General features: G+C 50.9%; 10 protein-coding genes across 10 annotated transcripts; 2 read left to right on the top strand and 8 right to left on the bottom strand.

Moving 5' to 3' along the window:
- Positions 1-81: 81 nt before the first annotated feature.
- On the bottom strand, positions 82-1,933 carry M431DRAFT_77831 (hypothetical protein; the record flags this gene model as incomplete). The annotated part of the gene is made up of 2 exons (XM_024922622.1): positions 82-581; positions 664-1,933. 2 exons carry the CDS (start codon positions 1,931-1,933, stop codon positions 82-84), a joined length of 1,770 nt encoding a protein of 589 aa, XP_024777715.1.
- A 1,078-nt stretch (positions 1,934-3,011) lies between these two features.
- M431DRAFT_3063 (glycoside hydrolase family 76 protein) lies at positions 3,012-4,528 on the bottom strand (the record flags this gene model as incomplete). The annotated part of the gene is made up of 3 exons (XM_024914192.1): positions 3,012-4,201; positions 4,275-4,379; positions 4,441-4,528. The coding sequence occupies 3 exons, from the start codon at positions 4,526-4,528 to the stop codon at positions 3,012-3,014; spliced, it is 1,383 nt and encodes a 460-aa protein (XP_024777714.1).
- A 347-nt stretch (positions 4,529-4,875) lies between these two features.
- On the bottom strand, positions 4,876-5,611 carry M431DRAFT_355789 (hypothetical protein). Its single transcript, XM_024914511.1, has one exon. The coding sequence runs from the start codon at positions 5,510-5,512 to the stop codon at positions 5,270-5,272; it is 243 nt and encodes an 80-aa protein (XP_024777713.1). The 5' UTR covers positions 5,513-5,611; the 3' UTR covers positions 4,876-5,269.
- Positions 5,612-6,455, top strand: M431DRAFT_355790 (hypothetical protein). The gene has a single exon (XM_024914512.1). The coding sequence runs from the start codon at positions 5,711-5,713 to the stop codon at positions 6,299-6,301; it is 591 nt and encodes a 196-aa protein (XP_024777712.1). The 5' UTR covers positions 5,612-5,710; the 3' UTR covers positions 6,302-6,455.
- Positions 6,455-7,106, bottom strand: M431DRAFT_355812 (hypothetical protein). The gene has a single exon (XM_024914513.1). It carries the CDS (start codon positions 6,948-6,950, stop codon positions 6,609-6,611), a length of 342 nt encoding a protein of 113 aa, XP_024777711.1. The 5' UTR covers positions 6,951-7,106; the 3' UTR covers positions 6,455-6,608.
- An 844-nt stretch (positions 7,107-7,950) lies between these two features.
- On the bottom strand, positions 7,951-9,107 carry M431DRAFT_3062 (hypothetical protein; the record flags this gene model as incomplete). Its single annotated transcript, XM_024914189.1, has 3 exons — positions 7,951-7,964; positions 8,036-8,424; positions 8,497-9,107. The coding sequence occupies 3 exons, from the start codon at positions 9,105-9,107 to the stop codon at positions 7,951-7,953; spliced, it is 1,014 nt and encodes a 337-aa protein (XP_024777710.1).
- Positions 9,108-10,738: 1,631 nt separating this feature from the next.
- M431DRAFT_479567 (hypothetical protein) lies at positions 10,739-12,726 on the bottom strand (the record flags this gene model as incomplete). Its single annotated transcript, XM_024915782.1, has 4 exons — positions 10,739-10,760; positions 10,832-11,745; positions 11,809-12,398; positions 12,561-12,726. 4 exons carry the CDS (start codon positions 12,724-12,726, stop codon positions 10,739-10,741), a joined length of 1,692 nt encoding a protein of 563 aa, XP_024777709.1.
- Positions 12,727-14,225: 1,499 nt separating this feature from the next.
- M431DRAFT_479566 (hypothetical protein) lies at positions 14,226-15,300 on the bottom strand (the record flags this gene model as incomplete). Its single annotated transcript, XM_024915781.1, has 4 exons — positions 14,226-14,340; positions 14,402-14,534; positions 14,593-14,976; positions 15,057-15,300. 4 exons carry the CDS (start codon positions 15,298-15,300, stop codon positions 14,226-14,228), a joined length of 876 nt encoding a protein of 291 aa, XP_024777708.1.
- Positions 15,301-16,446: 1,146 nt separating this feature from the next.
- M431DRAFT_79660 (hypothetical protein) lies at positions 16,447-17,945 on the bottom strand (the record flags this gene model as incomplete). Its single annotated transcript, XM_024922851.1, has 7 exons — positions 16,447-16,532; positions 16,617-16,688; positions 16,746-17,346; positions 17,396-17,501; positions 17,561-17,648; positions 17,714-17,774; positions 17,841-17,945. The coding sequence occupies 7 exons, from the start codon at positions 17,943-17,945 to the stop codon at positions 16,447-16,449; spliced, it is 1,119 nt and encodes a 372-aa protein (XP_024777707.1).
- A 1,481-nt stretch (positions 17,946-19,426) lies between these two features.
- Positions 19,427-21,619, top strand: M431DRAFT_78830 (hypothetical protein; the record flags this gene model as incomplete). Its single annotated transcript, XM_024922750.1, has 1 exon — positions 19,427-21,619. The coding sequence occupies one exon, from the start codon at positions 19,427-19,429 to the stop codon at positions 21,617-21,619; it is 2,193 nt and encodes a 730-aa protein (XP_024777706.1).
- Positions 21,620-21,671: the final 52 nt, after the last annotated feature.

Genomic DNA, 21,671 nt, shown 5'->3' with positions numbered 1-21,671 from the left:
CACACATCAAGTCTTTGGACATTCTTACTAGATCGTGGCCTCCACCATTGCGTCCTCTCTCTCTATGTCACATGTCGTATTTCAGATAGATTCCCAGCCCTCCTCTGTCGGCTTGACACCTCCCAATCCCAAGAAGAAGCATGCCAATCCCCAAGCACCGGGATCAGGCACCTCCTCATATCCACTGCCGCCTATGTATACCGACCGCCCAAGGCTTGCCTGCATGCCCTTGGTTTCATCGGCGGCCTTCCTTGCCGCATCGGCAGCCTGTTTCACATCGCCAGTTTTACCCAGAACCTCGACAAAGGGATAAAGCGCGTCCACAAGCGTGCGATCGCCGGGCTGAGCAGGAGTGTATTTGGACAAAGCCTCACAACTAAGCTTAAGAGCGGCGGACCATACTGAAGGACCAGCTTCGCCAGATCCCAGGGTACGAAGAGCGTGGACGAGAGCATTGAGGAATATGGCGTAAAGAGCACCAGAAGTGCCATCCATGGCGGTTTCTACCACCTGTACAATGGAAGCCACGTCGACAACCACATCTCCTGTCAGGGGCTTTTGTTGGATATGCTTTAGTATGGCTATAATTTACAAGTCAGTGTCTAGATGTCGGAAGGCATTGAAAGCCAAATTTGAAATGGGGGGAGTTTTTTGTGAGCTTACCTTCGGCTCCTCTCTTGAGACCAATGCCACAGTCTCCATCTCCAACAATGGTGTCGTACTTGGTAACTTCAGGCTCGGCCGCAATCACGCGTTCCAGCGCATTGGTGAGAACAGAAGTAGCATGTTTAGCATCCATTTGTAGTCCACTCGGTTGAGTCTCTTTGTTTGTCCCGGCGGTGTCTGTCCTTGTTGCAGTATTCTTTGCCTCCCATGACGTCTTTTGCACTGGAGCAGACCAGCCAGTGACCTCGCTGGGGGCATCCAGCAACTCAATCATGCTCGGCCCACCAATATCGGTATTGACGACGTTGAGAAGGGTGATGCTGAAACCCTGGCCATTCAGACTCGTCATAAATGTGCCGCTGATGGTGCGAACTGGTCGAATATTATACTTGTCGCTGAGCTGGTTCACCACTTCGGTAGTGATACCGCCCAGCTCCAGAACACTAACACCTCCCAGGTTGTTGATAAGCAGAACAACCTCGTTTGAGTTGACATTAAGGAAAGCCCTGTCCTTGTCGCTTTGGTCAAGCAGTTGGGTAAGCATTCTCTCCACCAACTGAGGCAGTTCCAGCTTCTCCCTACTTGATCCGGGCTCATTGTGAATACCCATTCCGACCTCGACTTGCTCAGGCGCCAAGGCTTCACTGGAATCGATAACTCGTCCCGGAACGTGAACATGCTCCAAGCTGGCACCAACACTGACAATGTTGGCCGCAGTCAGCCGAGCCACCTTTGCCACCTCTTCCAACGACCGTCCTTGCGCGGCTAGAGCGCCGGCAATCTTCAGCACGAGCACAGTACCGGCGATTCCTCGCCTTCCAACCTTGCCCGTCTTCTTCCTCCCAACGCCCACATCGTCACCCACGACGACCATCTCGACGGCCTGCCCAGCCGCTATGGCCTTTTCCACAGCCATTCCAAAGTTGAGAATGTCGCCCGTGTAGTTCATCACGACGACTAACACGCCCTTCTCGGTGTCTACCCTTGACATGATGCCGTTCCTGACCTGCTCAGCAGAGGGACTGGCAAAGATTGTGCCCGCAACGGCAGCTGAAAGCATGCCCGGGCCAACCATGGCGGCGAACGAGGGCTCATGGCCAGACCCTCCGCCCGAGATGATCGAGACTTGCTGAGGAGCATCGGATGGCCGGCGATAGATGATTTTGTTATCTGAGTCGAGAGCAACGTTGGGATTGGTGAGAGTCAGGCTGTGAAGCGCAGTGTTGACCAGATGAGTCGGGTCATTGATGAAGTGCTTTGTAGACATTATGGGCAATGTAGAGGGGACTGCAGCTGTAATTCAAAGACAAAATGGCGTTGATCACTCCGAGATGAGACGGATCATGAATGAGAAAAATTGTTGAAAGAAAGAGATGCTCTATGCAATATATTGAATCCAGGAGAAACAGATACCTAACAGAATGCTATATAAGAGTGGCCTGATTATCAGTGACGTAGAGTGATGACACCGGCGGGCTGATAAAGAAAAAAAGGGCGGGGAAGCTCGATATTGGCATTTCAGCGGGGTTGACAATTCCCGGCGAGCTCAACAAATCGAGTACAAGTCTCTACCTGTCTTCACGGTGTGAATGCAGCCGTGAGCGTTGGTAGCAGTACGAGCACCGTGTCTCTGTGTAATGCACGGTCATCAGCGGGGAATTGGGCGAATTTCGATGGAGAATCAGAAATCCATTGATTGGCATTGATTGGCATTGACGGCTGCGGGCCGTCCCAACAGGGCTTGTGCACTTAAAAGACGACCTCAGTTCCATTGAAGTTTTGTCGCCGCCTTCGAAATAGCAGCTTCACAGTTGCAGCTACCATTGAATTTGTCTGTCTGTAGAGTTGCATTGGCGTCTTTGTCTCGGCAGCCAATCACCCAGGCCATAACATCTTGTGGCCAAAAGACAAGGAATTGGCCCTCCAGCATCTCATGTCCTATCATGCATCATACACTGGGAGTTGGGTAACAGCATGGTCAATCAGGGTCCTTTAGTCATAATGTCGTGTGCAATTCTGATATCAGGCTTCCGCCCATCTAGGTAGTACTTCCAAACTGCTACAAATGAATACTAGGTAATGATGACGACGATAAGTGATGATACCCGCATTCCAAAGTGTCGTGAAATGTACCTCTTCGCACGACAAAAAAAGGGGATCAAGAAATATATATATCCAAGGCCACTCCCAAACGCCAGCCACAAAGAGCATCCATCCTACGCTCTAAATTCTCGGACTTGTATAAACAAAAAAGAGCATGCGTTGTGTAACACATGTGTATGTAGAGAAACAAATCCAAAATCCCATTCCCTTCTTGGGGCATATTTGCGTATTCTAAATCTTCATCACAACAGAAGCACCGCGCTGCCGCCCAGGACGCTAAGAAGCAGCAGGAGAGTGAGGATTGCTGCTCCAACCTTTCCACCGGTAGTAGGCTTCGTAACCTTGTCAATGTCGCCTGCAGGATCAATGTTACCCATACCAGCGCCTGGGTCACCCTTCGAAGTACCGCCCTTCTTAGCCGTGGCTGGCGCAGGGGCCTTAAGAACTTGAGTATACATGATGGCATCCAGAGCGTTCATTTGTGATCCAACACCATTTTTGCCATCGTATGTACCCTTGGGAAGCCACGCGAAACCACATCCCGTGCCGTCGATTCCCTTGAATGCGGCTGAGGCCGGCCCTGTGCAAATGGACGCTGCGGCTGAAGCAGAGTTGGTGATCAGGGGCATAAGAGTCTGAATAGTATGCGGGGCGAGCTGCATAGTAGAGGCCATATAGCGGACCAAATAGCCCTTGAAGGTACTCTGATCGACAGAGCAGAAGCCTCGAGGCTCGCAAAACTGCTCGTAAATGATGCCGTTTTGGACAAACTTGCCAACTGTCTGGGTGATGATGCCGTCCAGATTGGCCTTCCAGGTGGCGTTGTTGGTAAAGTTGTACATGGCGGCGGCGCCGTGCATGTAGATACCCGCGTTATAGGACCACTGGTTCTGGTCCATCTGGCCGCATGTGTTGTTGCTGTCGATACTCAGACCGTCATAAATCTGGTACTGGGGACCAATGAGACCAATCGTCTTCTCCCACTGCCAGACCTTGAGGGCCCAGTCAGCATACGTCTGGTTACCGGTGTATCGGGCCAATCGAGCGGCAACGTTGAAGAAACAGCCGTTGGCAACGGAGTTTTTGTAATCGTAACCCTTGTTCCATGAGAAAATCTGCCAACGGAGACCACCACCACAGTGCTCATCCCATCGACCGACATACTGGTTGAAGACGGCCTGCGCCATGGCCAGCCATTGTGGTTGATCGGATGGCGGGTTGGGGAAGACATCTTCGGCGGCGGACATGGCGGCCATGGCCCAGAAGCCTTGATCGTCGTTTCCTTCAGTCAGCGACTGGTTCGTGGGCAGAAAGGCGCCATCGGTTCCGGCCTGCCAAAGCATAGCTTGCATAGTGGCAGTGTTGTACGACGAATCTTTTGTCATGCGCCAGTAATCAATCATGGTTCCGAACATCGCACCGGCCTCCCACCCTATGGTTCAAAGTTAGTATCCATGTTTGAACAGTGGGCGACTGGCCGTAAAGAGTAAGAAAGGGTTCCTGACAATAGTATGGGTCTGGCAAGTTTCCGGGGTTATCGCCAGTGTTGTTTCCCGTGTAATATTTCATTAATCCATATGCAACGGTACCCGCGGCGTTTAAGACCGAAGCTGAAGAAAATTGGTGAGCAATGTCTGTCTCGTTGGATTTACGGAGCCTTGATTATCTTACTGCTGTCGGTCACGGTCAAAGAAATGGCATCAGCTCCCTGACCCAGCAGGCACAGGGCCGCTGTCGCAGCCGCCCAAGGAGACCTCATGGCTTCTAGCAGTCTAAAGGTCGAAATAGTCTAGTTGTGTCGAAGAGGTATCTATATGTTGTTTTGATGAAACGGAAATAGTCGTCCAGATCCAGTCTGTCCAACGAGGAAGCAAGGCGGCGCAATTCGAGAGTTCGCAAGAGGATGTCGAGATGCGATTCGCTTCCACCGGGGGTATCGCAAAGCGGAATGCTCGGTACGTCGAAGGGGTCAAAGAACGAGAGCAAGAGAGATGCGACTGTAGAAACGAGCGGCTGTTGCTGAGGGCAATGTTACATGCAATGGCAAAAGATGGGATAAGAGAACAGGAAAAGAAGTGAGTGGTCAAGGAGATCTCCGCCGCGCGTCAAACGAGAGTAGTCGCTCCACTGCTTACATACGGGCCTCTTGAGGCTCGATGATTAGAGATTGAAAATGAAGAGAGAAGAGAGTGTGCGGCGAGAGAGCATGCAAATCGGTACGCGAAAAAATAGTGGTAGGGGGGAAAATGACAATACGGATGGACACAAGAGTTAAGGCGCGTCATTTTCATTTTAGCAAGGTAGGCCTTGGAAAGGGTGTAAGTGTATCAGCAGTATACGGGTGCATGGGGAGACATGGTTGGCCGCAAGTGCAATTTCACGGAACCTGCTAGTTGCCAGTATGCCGCGCCCCCCGGCACTCCAGGTTTCGACCCCCATGAGACTGAGCTGCTTGGGACAAACGGCCTGAAACGCCTCACGGAGGTGGTGCGTCTCCATCCTAGTGTGGAGGATGGATGATCTCTGGCCTTGACCATTGGCACGGAATCCTCTGCCTGTATGCACAGTACTTCGTATATGCCACAGCCCCTCTGGCGGTATGAAGCATCATAATGAGAGGGCGAAGAACAAAAAGAAGACCGGCTACATGAAGCCTTCGTACATGAACTCGGCCGCAGCGGCAGTGCTGCGTAATTGCTACGGAGCCGAAATTCCGGCAGTGGACGTGGCCGGCAATGCGCATATTTTCCAAGGGGGGATTCGCCAGTGCAATACCACCAAGGTAGCAATACTCCGTATCAAGTATACTCGGTGATGAGCAATCGCCAAGCCAAGTCAAATAGTGTCGTGCTTCGCCTCAAGGGTGATTGCAGCTCGTGTGCCAGTAGTAGTACCATGATTCCCTTTGTCAACATCTTCGCCTAGCCATTCGTGCGAGCGAATGTCTAGCTGCAGGAACGTCGAGCTGAGGTACTTTGAGCATCGAAAAGACAAACAACACGGCCGTTTCCAAAGGGCCCACGGAGCGTGTACAAGCGCACCGGTGCTGTCGACGGTGCCAAAGTTTTGCTGGTTTCAAGCCAAGAGCGCAGCCCCTGGGCCCGCTGGTTTTCGCAGCGGATTGGCGTCCGCGTCTCTCTCAAACCACTGGACGACCGACATAGATGAGGTGGATACAGCCCGGGGTGAGGCTGTGCATCAGCGGCTAGTGCCAGTTTCGGGAACATTCAACGTCTCTGAATCAAGAGCCCTAAGGGTCTGGCGTTGCAAATTGCTACGGCGATGCGCTAACGGGCGAGGCCTCAGTTCAATGCTTGAATACGAAGCGCCGCCCCTAAAATTGGCTGCAGAGCTGAGGTGGCGATCAGAGACACATCAACGGTCGAGGTGGGTGCTTCAGACGTGGTGCGCATGTGCCTGTGTCTGTGCATCTGCATCTGCATCTGCTTCGTGTTTCTTTCGGGATCAGGCTGGCGCCAAATTCAGGCTGGTGGCTGTGGAACGGTGTCAGGCTGTGGTTCAGGCGGGATGAGGCTATGCAGATCATGGCTGGCGATCATCTGAACGTTATTTTGTAAAGAAGATGAAGATGGGCAAAAGACGGGAGTTGAGATAGACATCAAGAGACGTATCGTACAGGTACGAACCTGAAGTACCGCTCTTTCCTTGTCAAGGGGGTTGAAGGAGCGACGCGACCCGTATACGGAGTAGAGCGAGGGGGAAAGAGCCGTTTATTGGCTGCTTGATTTGGACTTGCCTGTTCGATCGGCTTGGCTTTTATGCATTTGTAGAAGGCACGATCTGCCGTTGTTTCATAGCAGGAGGGTGTTTGCAAAGCCTCATTCGAAGAACCACGTATTATTATTAATCTTTCCAAGTTGCTTATAGGAATGAATTATGCCAGCATTTCCTTGAAAAATTGCATCCTGTAATCTTACCAGAAGTACAAGTAGAGATACTACTGCGTACTTAACATTGGACAGTGAGAAGTACCCTAATAAGCAATGCGTACGTGTAAGTGGTTTTTGGCCGTCAGATGGCATAAGAAAGCCTGCAGAAATGCAGCCCCGTTTCGCCAAAACAGAACACTGCTCCATACTCCATACACGCATGGGCACTTCAACACCCCGTCTGTGCGTTGATCCGAGTCTGAACACAAAGACTGCCGAAAGCATTTGCATATTGGCATAAGACGAACCTCTTCGTCCCTTAGCTTTAGAGGTTGGTGCCTTCTCTCTGATGGTGTCTGCAACACTTGTACTTTATGATGCTATAGACCCCCTTTCCTCTATATCGCCTTGAAGTAGTAAAGAAGGGTCAGGATTGTTACTCGGGAAGGCTGACGGCTTTTATCTTTATTGGCGAAGAAACGTTATGGCAGCCTCGCATCATGAAAGACTCTGGCATCATCTAAGACCATGCTAAAAGAGGAAGCGATACACGACATCCAATCATAAAAACCATGGAAGTTCTACACCACGCTGAGGCGTCTAATCAGCCAGTTGTTTTGACGTATCGTGTAAATTCAGTATTGTTCACACCCCATAAACAGCTGCTCCGTACCTGTGACAACTTGAAAATGCAACTTTTTCATCTTCATCAAGATTTGGCCAATGGGCAGGTTTCTTCTTCATCATATGTATCTACAACGGGAATCTTATACATCCCTCTTCTTCGAAATGCGTCTCTTCATTTCTCCACTCCCACGACATATCGGCACAGCAGATGGCTGATATCATCATAGCTATTACAACGAGTCGAACAGTACAATGCCATAGGGTCTGCTCTGGCTGTGAGAAAATATCTCAATGGACGTCCAAGGTAAGATGATTGTTCCGCTGTGTTTCGCTTCGTTTGCTATCTCAATGATGACGAGAATTGATACACTTTTATCTTGATACGGGACTCTGCTTCGCTCGCATGCTGGCACTCAATTGCATCGTGATTCTTCTATCTTTGCGCTCTGGTATTCGAATTTGTAAACACGTAAAAAAAACGAAACAAAATAAAACAAAACAAAGTCGTCTCATACTATTAACCTTCCACGAACAATATCACAAGGCCACACCCCGCTTCCAACAATGTCGCGACAAAAATGTCATCGTTATTCAAGCAAAAAAGAAACATCATTATACACAGCGAATCAGACAATAAACAAAAAAGGGGGGATGTCGTAGCAGTCTAAGTTTTCGGATCTGCAACACACTCTCAGTCAGCATAGCTTCTTCATTCAGTACTACAATCTCATCCCAAGAAAAAAACTCACCTATGCAGATGGCATTTGCCTTCTCATGCTTCTGATGACACCACACATACACCCGTTTAAACGGATCCGACGACTTGGGCTGCTTCCGCTGACTGCACAACCACCCAACCATGCCCTTGCTAGTAGCATTCGTGCAGAACGTGATGCAGCAGTCCGTCACCGACGGGAGCCAGACGTAGCTGTGGGCTTCGAAGCCGAGATCCGTGCCGCCCTCGTCGTCGATGATGGTGCTGGCCTTGCCGAGGAAAGTGTCGTTGGAAAAGCCCTGGAAGGCGAACGTGTTGCCGGAGGTTGTCTGGTTGTTGAGGAAAGACGGGGTTGGTGATGAGGATGAGGTTGTGCTTGCTCTTGTGGATGTAGTTGAGCTTGTTGAAGTCGACGATGGTGTGCTGTTGAAAAGGTCAGTCAATTCTTCTTATTTCCATCCTATCCTTTTCTCGTCTTCTCTCTCGTCTTCTTACCTAGATGATGTTGTCGAGGCAGCATCTGAAGGAGGAGCATCACTCTTAGAGTTCTTCGCCGCCAATCCCCCTCCAACTCCACCTCCTATTGCCGCAGCGAGCACAACCAAAGCAACAATCACAAGAATCCACAGCGTCCTCCGTGGCAGTCCACAGATTCTCTTCCCCCCTTTTCTCCCCGTATGTGCCCCCTCAACATCCCCCGACATCCCGTCTGGCGTCACCGAAGACTGCTCCTCTCCCCCCATAATGGCAATCTTGTTCGTGTCCACGTCCTTTGGAATCACTGTCTGCGGCGCATCGCCCTCGAGATACTTGCGCTTGTACTCGGCTTCGAGGCGCGACATTGCCTGGGGGCTCGAATCAGGAACAACCTCAGGCAATCCCTCGTCGTGAGCCGGATACATGCCAAGGGTTGGCCCGTAACCTGAGCTGATGGTGGACGATGGGCTGGTAGCTCGGTTGATATGAGGATGGAGCAGGTGGTTTTCGTCTTCTGCTGGCGGCTGCTTCGGTGGCTCTTGTTTATGTACGACCTCCTGGTCTTGCTGCTCCTGGGCCGGGTCTTCATGCTGGCGCCCATTCGGGTCATCTTTTGTTGTCGGCTCCATAGTAATAAACTGCGTGTCGAGATGGGAAACAAAAAAGACCAACAAAACTCAACAGCCAAGAAGCGAAACGACACGAACGGACAGGCTAATTGTTTCCCCCTTTGAACTCTGAAAATCCACAAGACTAGTCTGGGACCTCGCCCGTAGTTTATAGTACAAGGCAAATCAAATCACAAGAGCCTCATTGCTGGCCTCGGCTAGAGTCCGCAAGGCTCGAACCGATCCATCCACGACTAGCTCTGCACATCATTTCCCCCAACCCGCAAGGCCTCGAGATGAAGATTGAACCCAATAGGCCCGAGTGTGTTCAGCTAGCATCAACCACCAACGACTCCCCCTTGTTCATGTAGATGCATGGATCCTGTCAAAGACTCAGACTCATCCTCCGACTTTGCCTAAAGAAGGGGTCTTGCACCTCGCACAAGCTGGTGCGCTCTCCCCTTTCGCAGACGTTTCCCTCCTTGGTCGTGGTTGAGGGCGTAAGACGGAGGAAATATCGCCCGCACAAGACGAGAGACGGGACGAGACGCAGGATGCAGATCATCTATATTTATTGTCTCTGGCTGACTCATTTTGTTTCTTTAATTGAACGTGCTTGTTTGTAGTCGCATGCTCCTTTGCCGATTACATTCAGATGCATCTTCTCGTGCCCCTGGCTTTAGCGAAGAGTGGCTTTTTTAAGTCTAAATTTAAAATCTCAGCCCATCATCATTGTACTACAACACCACTCGATTATTTTACAACCACAGCTATTATAGAATATTCGCGACTAAAAAAGCACAAATCTCAACGGTGAATCACAAAATCACATGGCAGGTAAGAAAGGGAGAAAGGGGGAATGGGAAAGTAAGAATTATCCGTCTCCCGATAGACTCAGAGATTCGAAGGATTCCCACCTAACCCAGAATTGAGATTATCGCGGGATACTGACCCTGTTTTCTCTTCACACTTTTCTTCAGCCGCAATGTAACCTCAATATAAAACCGTGAATTTAACCTCCAATGGCTCCATTTATTAAGGCTCGCGTGACAGTGGGCCCCCAGCTTGAATCTGCGCTACCCGCGCTATTACACACAAAAGTCCAGGGCTTGGAAGCTTGGCTTCAAGATGCCGCTTTGAGCAAGGCCAATTGTCAAGTGATAAATATCGTATATATGTCTGTACGTCGTTGAAATACTATATTAAGATAGGTAGCTTGGCAGACGAGCATGGCTGGAGCATAGCTGGAGCACAGCATGGCATGGGATTCTCAACATCTCCACGCAACACCAGTTTGGATCAACAGGCACATCGTTGCTACACCTTGGTATGCAACACTTGAAACAAATGAACCCCAAAGGGATGCGCAATCGAAATGTTCATGGCCATTCGCTTTCACCGCCCTCTCCGATCGATCCTACAACTAAATCCCCCATCGCCAAACCCAGCCCTTGACTCTTTTTTGCTCTAGCCAAAGCCTCAGTGATTCATCATATAAATTTCAAAAAGAAAAAGACGAGGTTGATAATATGGGTAACATGAAGCATCAAGTCATCAGCTCCTTGACATTGGAGCTCGCATTGCCAGTCCGTATCCCAAAATTTTCTAAAGCCTATTGTCGCTGCAAAAGTTTGCTGAAATCCCCAATACTTTCATGATCGGCTCTTGCGGTCCCTAAGCATTCGATTTTGTTAGTTCCAATTCACACAAAAAACACCGCTTGCTCTTAAAATGATGCTACTTACGTGCTGAGTCTCCGGGACAGCTGGTGCAGCTTCTTGTCATTGTCCGCCTCTTCTGCCGCCTTTTGCAAGGCAATCGCTCTCTCCTCCTCTTGGTGCTTCACCACTTCGTCATGAGTCGGGGGCAGATGCTCGTTCTGCAAGTCGACCTTTCTGGCATCTTCGAATGAGCTAATCGCATTCTTGATACCTTCGGCACCGAGCATCAGAGTACCAGCGGGCAACCTTCCGCCGGAGACAGTCTTCAGCTCCGTCACGCGCTCAGACTCTTCACGCAGAACCTGGAAGACACGCGACATGCGGCCAATGGCCAGAATCTTGTTCTTGATCGCCCTGCGCTTGAACTCAATTGAGTTGGGGTCTTCCAGGCTACCAGGAAGAGATGGCGAACTGGGGCCGGGGGAATGTGAGGACGGCGTCTCCTCCTTGAGTTCCTCCTCCGAGCACGTGCTCAGAATGGCAATGAGCATGTCCGTAATCTTTTCGCCCACAAATGGTAGCGACCAGGTGAAGACGTCCATGAAGTTGGGCAGCCAGTATGGATGAGGCGTGCAGTTGAACTGTCGAATATTCATAACATTGTTTTCGTACTTGAGCACGGCGGCCTTGTTATTGTAGACATCGAGGTAGTTTGGTGCCGAGAAGATGGTCATCACACTGGGGAAGCCGGTCGTCCGCGTCTTGCGGTACATTCTGTAACCGGCATCCTGAGCTTCGTGGGCACGGATGACAGAGAGCAAGTTGTTCTTCTCCAGGAATGCACAGGCTGCGTGATATGAGAAGAAGTACGAACATCCTCGTACGTGGTTATGCAAAAAGAAATCGCTGGACTTTTCCTGTCCAAAGTCCTCGAGCGGGTCGGCCCATAGAATGTCGCACATAAGACCCTGAGTCGGGGGCTCTCTGAATCGATCAATCTACATTGTTATATGTTAGCGTCGTGGTCGGGTACATTGATTCCAAGCGTTGGAATGTCTTACACTTCTCAGGTCGTCGAGCGTGTGCAGCTCGGGGCTCAAGCCACCGTGGATACACAGGAACTGCTTGTTCATGACGGCGGCCAGGGGAAGGCAGCAGAACGATTCCATGCAGGCTTCGTAGATGGCCTCTGAGTACTTGTGCTTGCACTCGAGCTTGAAGGTGAAGTAGTCAGTCAGATGGCGACACTCGTGGTTGCCTCGCAGAAGCCACAATGTCTTGGGGTAGTGGATCTTGAGGGACCACAGATAGAGAACACATTCGATACTAAAGTATCCTCGGTCAACGTAGTCGCCGAGGAAGAGGTATCGCGTCTCAGCAGGGTCGCCTCCGACCTCAAACAGCTTCATTAAATCGTAGTACTGGCCGTGGACATCACCGCAGACGGTGATGGGGGCGTCCATCTCGAGAAGATTGGGCTCGGCACGCAGCAGCTCGGTACCCTTTCTGATGATCCACAGCGCCTGCTCCTCGGTGAGTCGGCCCTCGCGATAGAAGTGCTGCTTGAGGAAGTTGATGTCGGGCTTTTCATGGGTGTCGTCTTCGAAAAACTGCTCATCCGTGGGCTTGAACATGGCCGGCGCCTGAACATCTGTAGACGGGCGGTGCCACGAGCGTTAGCGATGCCATGTTTGAGACATTGTGCGTGATGCGGTGCTGAATCCCGACGGCAGCCTCCCCTTATCAACAACAATGGCGGGGTAGTTGAGAGAGAGGCGGCGACGATAGAACATGGGCTGCAGGACAGACGTACCTTTGCACACTCGCTCGAGCGTGCTCACCTGAGTGCCATCCTCCATCATATGGATGGTGAAGTCGATCTCGGGCAGCGGCTTCTTCTCCTGGATTGCGCGAATGGCATTGTCGACCTGGGCGGTCCGTCGAGGCGCCTGATCGGCGTGGTCGCCTTCGGTGTCCATGGCGGGCGACTAGAGGGTTGAAGAGCTGAATAAAAACCAAGAGGCTCGAGAAAGTACAGAAGATGCTGTTCTTGGGGATATTTGAGAAAAGAAGAGGCTTCTGAGGCTCTGCTCGGCGAGGGTCCAAGAGGTCGCAAAGGCCCTGGAGCGGCGGGAGCGTGGCGGGTAGCGGTGAGGGGGACAAGCAACAGGCCTGCAGCTGCTGGTTCAAAAGCTCAAGCTGGGGGCGAGACAAGGCTCGTGGCAGAAGGACAGACGACAGACGTTTGGCGTGGTCACGGAGTCCCGTATAGCTATGCCCAAGACCAAAACCGTGCGCTGGCGAGGCAAAGGCGAGATAGGCTGACAGGAGAAGAAGTTGGGGAGCTGGCCATGGGGCAAAAAGGCTGGAGCCGGCTGCTAGGGACTAGAGGCTGCCTGTAGGCGTCTGGCAGCGCTAAAACTGCCTGCTGTGTCCTGTCTCCTTGGACCGCGACCAAGAGACAAGTAGCCTTGGGTACCTTACCTTGGGCAAAGCGGGACAGGAGGTTATGCCCAATCACGATGGATTTTTAAGCATATTGCAACGGAGCACCGCCAAAGGAGCTGATACAGCTGATGCAGATATCTGTTGGTTTACATTTTGCTACATTTCTATGAGACATCTGTCTGTTAGGCACATGCACTTGAGACTTCGATTAGTATCCAAGATACTACTAATTCCAGTCGCAGCATTGGTCTGGATGTTTTTTTCTGGCGGCGCCACCAGTAAAATAAAGGGGCGGGGGGGCCTCCGAGAGTCATTGACATCACCCCGATCCCCCATACCACATCCGAGTCTGGTGGTATTTTGTCAGTGGTCTTCTAGCTAGTAACTATTCCATAAGAATTGATCAGTTTAGTCAAGTATGGCAAAAAGCAGCATCTCCCCGACGGCGAGCAGCTCCGAGATGAGACAAAGCTGTTCATTAGCCAGACTGGCTGCCCCTCCTTTGTTATGCGCTGTCCGAGCCTCCTCACGGTAGGACCAAGTACCAGCGTGTACTCACTCGTACCTCGCTGGAGACCGGACAACGGAGCACAGCGCTTGGTCCCTGTTCCCGCTGGAGCCCCGCCCCAATTCTGCCGCCAGACCCTGAAGACGGTTTGCCGTTTGGGGTAGTAGGATGATGTAAGCTTCTTTGTTCCCAAAAGAGGACATGAAGATTGCTTGGAGCATGGCTGTAGAAGTACAGAAGGTCCATGAGATTGATGTACACACGAGGTATCAAAGCACTCTATGGTGCGTTTGATGTCAAACAAGCATGTAAAGATCACCTTTTGATCAGAATAATTGAGAGTTTCACAGCCATATTGGGATTTATAAATTATATTCATACCCTACTCCTTTTGCTTTTCGAGACGCTATTCTAAGCAGCAAATACATATACATGCATCTTCTATTGTATGTTCTGTCATTCCGTTCGTGTCCTTTTTTTTTATGTGTGTATTTTATTCGTCTTTGGCCACCCTACAGCTCTTCATGGCAGGCTGTAACCGCCATCCACAATCATATCCAAGCCCGTGGTGTAAGAGCTCGCATCGCTCGCTAGGTACAAGTATGCGCCCTTGAGCTCGCCGGTCTGACCCTCGCGACTGTATAGATGCACGTATTAGCAATTGGTCATTTACCCACAAGGGACCACTCTCAACTTACCCCATGACAATTTTGCCCTTCCAGATATTCTTCGTCTCGGGCGAACAGAAGGTGGAGATTTCGGTAAGAATGTATCCGGGGGATACGGTGTTGACTCGAGCAAATCCGGTCCACTCAACCGCCAGACTTTTGCCTATATGAAGTACTCGTGTCAGTCTTCGCCATCATCAAACCCAGGCCTGGCCACTTACAAAAGTGAATCACGGCGGCCTTGGAGCTGTTGTACACGGCCTGCAGCTGCGGAATGTTGACGATGCTGCCGCTCATGGATGCCGTCGCGATGAAGCTTCCAGCGATGAAATTCTCCAGAGGCTTGCCGTCAATCGTCGTGCCCTGCTCCTTCTGGCGGCGGAAATGAGCACCAGCGCTCTTGGCACACCACATGACGCCGTCGACGTTGATGGCCATGACGTTGCGGGCCGTTTCAACAGAGCCGTCGATGAAGGCGCCCTCGGTCCACGGGATGCCAGAGTTGGCGACGAAGATGTCGAGACGGCCGTTGAACTCCTTGACGATCTCGGTGATGGCCTTGTCGACATCCTCGGCCGAAGTAACGTTGACCTGGTACGCCTTGCCTGCGCGGGGTGTGATTCACAGCGTTAGCAACAACCAACATTCTCCAAGAACAAAGCTCGAAACAAATCATCCCACTCACTCTTGACGCCGTAAGTCTTGGCAATGTTCTCGGCCGAAGTCACGGCTTGCTTGTTGCTGTTGTACCAAATGGCCACATTGGCACCAGCCTCTGCAAACGCTTCGGCAACAGCCAGGCCGATGCCAGCTCCAGCGCCCGAGACGATTGCGGTTCTGCCCTTGAGAGAAAAGAGGGGCAACACTCGGTCGACGTTGGGGACGGCCGAGTTGTCGTGGGGAAAGGTGCCGTTTGTTGTTTGGACCATGTTGGCGGTAGGTTGTGGTATATAACGGGAAAGATGTCGATTATGATAGACAGGTATAAATAAGTAAATCAATCAACAAAAGGAGGGTATCAAGATCACGACTGCTGGCCAAAAGTGACACTATCACGAAATGCTGCGGGGAGAGCCGCAGATGTGGCCATGCCGCACCTCTTTATACTCGTACACAGGACAAAACAACATGTCACCGCTTTCTTTCCGCCGTAAATACTCCGTCCACAAAACGAATCAATCCAAGGCGGGACCGTCGGTGCGACATTTACCACCATTTGTCCGCGTTGACGCGCTCCAATGTCGACTCGTTATTTCTGATATGCTTGACCTTGTCACTCCAGCCCATGTGGGGTTTTCTCCGTTGTAAACGGCCTGGCGTCCGACCCCACGTCCAATGTCGAATTATTGCCAGTACTCGTACTTGTCCTTGGGGTGCCAGCTCAGAAGCGTGCATGTGTCGGAATGTCACCGTTTCAATTGATTGGCAGCTTGCCATCCCGTGTCGACAGCAGCCCACGTGCTCTGCTTCTTCGTCCGTTGTCTGCGTGTGCCTGAGCGCTGTCTGAGATCTTCAGGACCCCTCAAATTGCCATCCATCCCATGTACACACAATGGATCAAATGATAAAACTTCCATGTTCCCCCCGCCAAGCAACTGAAACTCTTTGGGACATTCCGCCAGCCGCTTGTTGGGCAGCTAAACAAGCCCAGCGCCAGCCCAGCCAGCTAAAAAATGCTCCTAGCGGATCCATGTCCTTTTGCGAAGTCGGACTATGGCTGAGTCTGGGAGTTGCGCCTGAAGATCCCACGTCATAGGCAGTGGGGGTTTTTGGATGCGTCTTTTGGTCGTGTGTTTGGAGCTCGAGTATTGTGGCTTGGGGAATTGATAAGATACGCTGTTCAATTGATGGAGATACTTGCCGTGATTGGGTGATGTGTTGTATGGACGGCTATTGAGAACCGGAATCAAAAGCCGAAACCACGAGCGGAATCACCCAAAGTGTCTATACCGCAACAGCAGCTCCCTTCACAGCTTTGTGTTTTTATCATTGACATGTTCATTTATAGACTACAATATGTACGGACTATACGGAGCATATCCTAGAGTATCTACCATCATTCCATTTACGAGTCCTTATCGTAGTTGCATGTTGGATGCAATTACTTCCTCGCGGGGAAAGTTGGTCATTTTCCAACGAGAGATAAAGTCATCTCGGCTGACTATTGCATACCATTAGTCTTTTAAAATTCGCAATTACAAAGTTTCCGTGAGCAAGATAAAACGTTGGTGGCTGAGTGACTTACTATATGCACCACAGATGCGCCGCAGGCCCTCAAATGCGCTTCTCCCATGAAGCACTCGCCAGTTATCAAAGACTTGTATGGGTCAGTACGACGCCACGATATTCAATCCCACAGAATACGGTTACTTACTCAAGACTCGCCCGGGTTCAAGCTGAAACCAATATTCGCTTTCTTTGCGCTTCAGTATCTCGTCCCACTTTCGTGCCGCCTGGTACCACGCATCGACGTCGATATCCACGGGGACCACTCCTCGGTCATCATTGTTCCACCTGATCCTGTGCAACTTCTCTCCAGTAGCTTCAATCACGGGATATGCCATATCTGGTGCAATTGCCACGCCCTGGTTGCCGCTAGCATGCCATGGGAGCTTGACCTTGCGCAGTATCTCGAAATCTCCTGGCGATTCCTTTCTAAGTGTCTCCGCGGCGTGGAATCCATCTACAAGCAATGATTGTCCACCCAGCACCTCGTCAGCGGGCTTATTCGTAGGTGGCGTGTGAGATAGCAGGTGAAATGCTTGTAAGCCTGCGGGCTCGGTAAAATAAGTCGTGTCTGTATGAGCTGGGAGAGCTAGGTTAGTGTAAGCTGTATCGGCGAGGGCCAAGTCTGGGATGAAGTCGTAAAAGCCTCCGTAGTGAGTATTTCGAATTGGTCCAATTGTTTCCAAGAGCTTCTCCGTATCCTCTGGAGTTTTGGGCGAGTTGGTAACGAAGCAAAACCCATATTGGCGCTACTCATGGTAAGTTTTGGTGAATCACGTAAAGAGAACGAGTACACACAATCTTTCCCGTCAGCTCAGCCATTCCCTTTGGAGAAGTGCTGTTCAGGACATTGTTAAACTCGACCTCTGGAGGAGCCGAGGAAACCGTTGCACCCCATAGCTTTCTCTCGCTGGAGATCATGTTAGATTCAATAGGCTTATAAGCTCACTTGTTCTTACTTACTCTTGAATCGTGGGCTTCTTATTACTCGTATCCTGAACAGTAAAGTTGAGCCAGGACCATGGGTAGTAGCTTTTATGAGAATCCGACCCTGACATTTGTCAATTAGTTTCATCTCATAGATGTTAAGGCAAAATAGTTTAGAATAGTGAGTACATAGTATGTCAACGCCGTCACTCTTGGGCGATATTTCTGTAGGCGAAACATCCTTGGGGATCTGCAAGCACAGAGATATGAGCATTCGACGATATTGTGAACAGTAATGGCTTTGGCCAATACTTACGGCAAAGGTATCAAAGTTGCGCTGTAGGGTATCCTGGTTCACACATTGGGCGCAGCGGCAGTTGTCGCTGCAAAAAGAGATTCGTCGGTCAGTGTTACATTTCATGCTTGGTGCCGTCACTGGTGGCATGTGAACACACATACCGAAGCCATATTTTAGATCTGGAGACGGCGATTAGCGATTCGGCTTTGTGCCTGCCTAATAATTGTAAGCAAAGCAGGCTCTTACAATTCAGCTTCGATTAGGGATCCGGAGTCATTGCTCTTGAAAACGAGTCCTTTGGGGCCAGTCTCGAGGGTTGTCGCATAAAATCGTGGCCTTGGGAGAGCAGCCGAGGCTTGCCGAGGGACGAAGCTGAGGCGGCGGCCAAGGCCAGAGCTGCAGGTACAGCAAGAATGAGCAAAGAACAAATTATTCAAAGGTGTAAGGGCAATACCGCGACCAACCTGATTGTACGGCCCTTGAGCAAAAATAACATGGCTCGGCGTTGTAATGAGGACTAATGATGAGAATCGGCCCATGTTTCCATCAGCCCGGCACCAAGCTCTACTTGTAGCGCGGGTATCGCTAGCCATAGGGCGGTAGCTACAGCTCGTGCCAAAAGCGTGCTGCGAACGCTAGAAAAAGAGGGCCCGGACAGTACAGGCACTACGTAATTCCAGGTCTCCATTGAAGCTCTGATATGCTGCAAGTCAACCATTATAGCTACAAGATGCTCAGTAATATGATATTGATCCATTATTTCTCTTCTCATGCTACTCCTATTCCCAACTCTCCAGTATATGTTCTTTCATTCCAATCTATCCTCGCACCTCTGACTTGATCCAGACGGTGGGAGGTTAGCGAATCAAAAGAGTGCCCAGGTGCCTATGAACGGTAGCCAACTCTCACGCAAGATCGCAGCACGGGTACTATCCGATCTTTAATCTTTTTGATCCTTCGCAACACGTCCCCGTTCACAGCATTTTTAACCTCACCCGAGGCCTGAAGCGGCTGAATCGACCAGTTTCTGGAGTACAAGGCTCTTCAATTTCTAAAAATAATAAAAGGCAGATCAGCTAGTAGTTCAGGATCACGCTGATTAAGAAGCTCTCTCTCATCCAGTGGAGATGTAGGTTAGGTAGCGAGGATGACTAGGTTTCTTTTTACCAGCGCTGGTTCATGCACCTTTAAACATGTACCTTTCAGCCACGTGAAAGTGCGCTTAGTCGGCATGAGCTTAGCTGTACATTTTGCTGAAGATAATCCGACTTCCGGGGCTCTATCTGCCCGCTGGCCAGTCCACATCAAACAACATAAAAAAAAAGTTGGATCAAGCCATATTCCGTCATCCTTCCACAGCAAGCTCCTTTGCTATCGCTCATTGTTTCCCTTCATCTCTGTCCTGCTGCGTGATTTGACGGCTCTTTCAGCGAGGCGTTTTCGATCGCCGCATCGCACAAATCTCTCCGATCTCGATAAAACGCTTTGCGCCGCGCCCTGCTGGTCATGGAAGCATCGTCCTCGAGCCGACGCCGCTGCACCAAAGCCTAATTCTTGTGGTAATACAAGGGCGTGGATCCCCGGGGTGGAAAAGGTCTTGCAGCATGAATTCGCGACAGCGCGGGTTCGACACGTTTTACGACGACCAGGTCGCAGCCCGTCGACAGTTTTACGCGCGCGAGACTGCCGTGAATCGCATCAACGACTACGCCGTTCTCGTAACCGTCGCAACGCTCGTGGTAACTTTGCTGGCCAAGTTCTGCAGCCCTGACGGATCGATTGAGGGCATCTTTGCGCTGGTTGGTGGTTTTCTATGGGACGCGCTGGTGTTTTTAATCCCCTCGCCGCTTCTTTTCGCAATCGACAACTGGATGGACTCGTCTGCGACACGACCGATGCGCGATACCACAAACCAAAGCACCTATGCTGCTAAAAACAGGGCCATGCGGAGGGTGATGGGCTTGGATCGCCAGGATGGCGTCATGAACTCGGTCCTTCGTGCTAGAACAAGAGCATTGTCTATGACGGGAAGTGTTCTGGGCCTGAAGATCGAATCGGACCGGCCGGCGGGATTGGGAAATCGAGATAACTCATGCTACCAGAACAGCGTTCTCCAGGGCCTGGCTTCATTGCACTCGATGCCCGACTATCTCGCAGCGTGTCTCAAGGGTGTGGACGAGACTGGCCATGCTGCTGATGAAAACGTAGCACACACGCTACGGATGCTCATTGCAGATCTGAACGATGTTTCGAATAACGGTAAAACACTTTGGACGCCTTCTTTACTTAAATCTATGAACACATGGACGCAACAAGATGCCCAAGAGTACTATTCCAAGGTCCTGGACGATATCGAAAAGGGAGCAGCGCTGGTGGCCAAAAACCTGTCTTCTGATAAGCTCTTGGGACTGGAGACTGGCGAATATAGCAATGCGGACGAGTGTTCTACCAGTGAGCATAGCGACGACAGCGGCTATCAAAGTCAGTCGTCAAGCTCCAGAACAGACTCGAAAGGAATTGCGCGGAATCCGTTGGAAGGCCTTCTAGCCCAGAGGGTGGCATGCGTGCAATGCGGCCACTCGGATGGGCTGTCCATGATTCCGTTCAACTGCCTGACTCTTAGCCTTGGACTCGACAAGAACCATCATGACCTGTATGAGCGATTAGACTCATACAGCAAGGTTGAGGCAATCGAGGGAGTTGAATGCCCGAAATGCACCCTGTTGAAAGCACAAAGACTCCTCACCACGCTCGTGGAGAGGTTGCAGGAGGGAGGTTCTACGAAAGAGCAACTGGGCGAGCCTCTGCGAAGACTAGAAGCTGTTCAAGCAGCCCTGGAGGAAGACGACTTTGACGAAGAGACGATCAGGGATCGCTGCAAAATCCCGGCGCAAAGCAGAGTCAATGTAACCAAGACGAAGCAAATGGTGATTGCGCGACCACCTCAAAGTCTGGTCATCCACGTCAACCGATCCGTCTTTGACCCGTCCACATTTAACATGATTAAGAATTCCGCACCCGTGAGCTTCCCGATGACGCTGGATCTGGGGCCATGGTGCCTGGGAAGTGCCGAACCAGAGAAGCCCGAGAAAGAAAAGGCTGCAGATGCAAAGAATGAGAAAGACGACGAAGAGCAGTGGCACCTGGACCCCATGTCCTCCATGGTGGCGGGAGACTTGGGAGAGTCGAGATTGACGGGGCCCATCTACGAATTGAGAGCAGCTGTAACACACTACGGACGACATGAGAATGGGCACTACATTTGTTATCGTAAATACCCGCCTCTCAGGCCAGAAAGCGTTGATGATGCAGGCGCTGCAGACAACAAAGAAGCTGCTTCGCCCGAGGTGGTTGACGACAAGCCAGCAGACCCGAATGCAGAAGAGACAACAGAGAAAAGCACCAGCAAGATCGACAGAGATGCATCTTGGTGGAGACTCAGCGACCATAACGTGTCACAAGTCAACGAAGAGATAGTCATGAGCTTGGCCCCCGGAGTGTTTATGCTATTCTACGAGTGCGTCGACCCCTCCATGATACTACAATCCGAAGTGGAAAACGGGGCCGCGGCGTTTACAAACACCGAGTTACAAGATGCCGCTGCGACAAAGCAAGACGAAAGCAAAGCGGTGAATGGAGCCACCGTTATCCCAGTAACGACGGTATTACTCCCGAAAACTGTTAAAGAAGAGACAACGCCGCCTTCAGAGGCAACAACAGTAGACACTGTGAAGGCTGAATCAAAGGCCGCCTCTGGAAACGCTTCGGAAGAAGGAGACAAGACGTCGTCAACATAACATTATTGGGGCGACATGCATTTTTTCTGTCTTCATTTTTTATTCTTCGTCT

Source organism: Trichoderma harzianum (assembly GCF_003025095.1).
Source record: "Trichoderma harzianum CBS 226.95 unplaced genomic scaffold M431scaffold_3, whole genome shotgun sequence".
Lineage (NCBI taxonomy): Eukaryota > Fungi > Ascomycota > Sordariomycetes > Hypocreales > Hypocreaceae > Trichoderma > Trichoderma harzianum.
This window is presented reverse-complemented; position numbering and strand designations above follow the sequence as displayed.

Coding starts and splice junctions, on each gene's coding strand:
- M431DRAFT_355812 (XM_024914513.1), bottom strand. CDS start 6,950: ATGCAAATGCTTTCGGCAGTCTTTGTGTTCAGACTCGGATCAACGCAC.
- M431DRAFT_355789 (XM_024914511.1), bottom strand. CDS start 5,512: ATGCGCATTGCCGGCCACGTCCACTGCCGGAATTTCGGCTCCGTAGCA.
- M431DRAFT_355790 (XM_024914512.1), top strand. CDS start 5,711: ATGTCTAGCTGCAGGAACGTCGAGCTGAGGTACTTTGAGCATCGAAAA.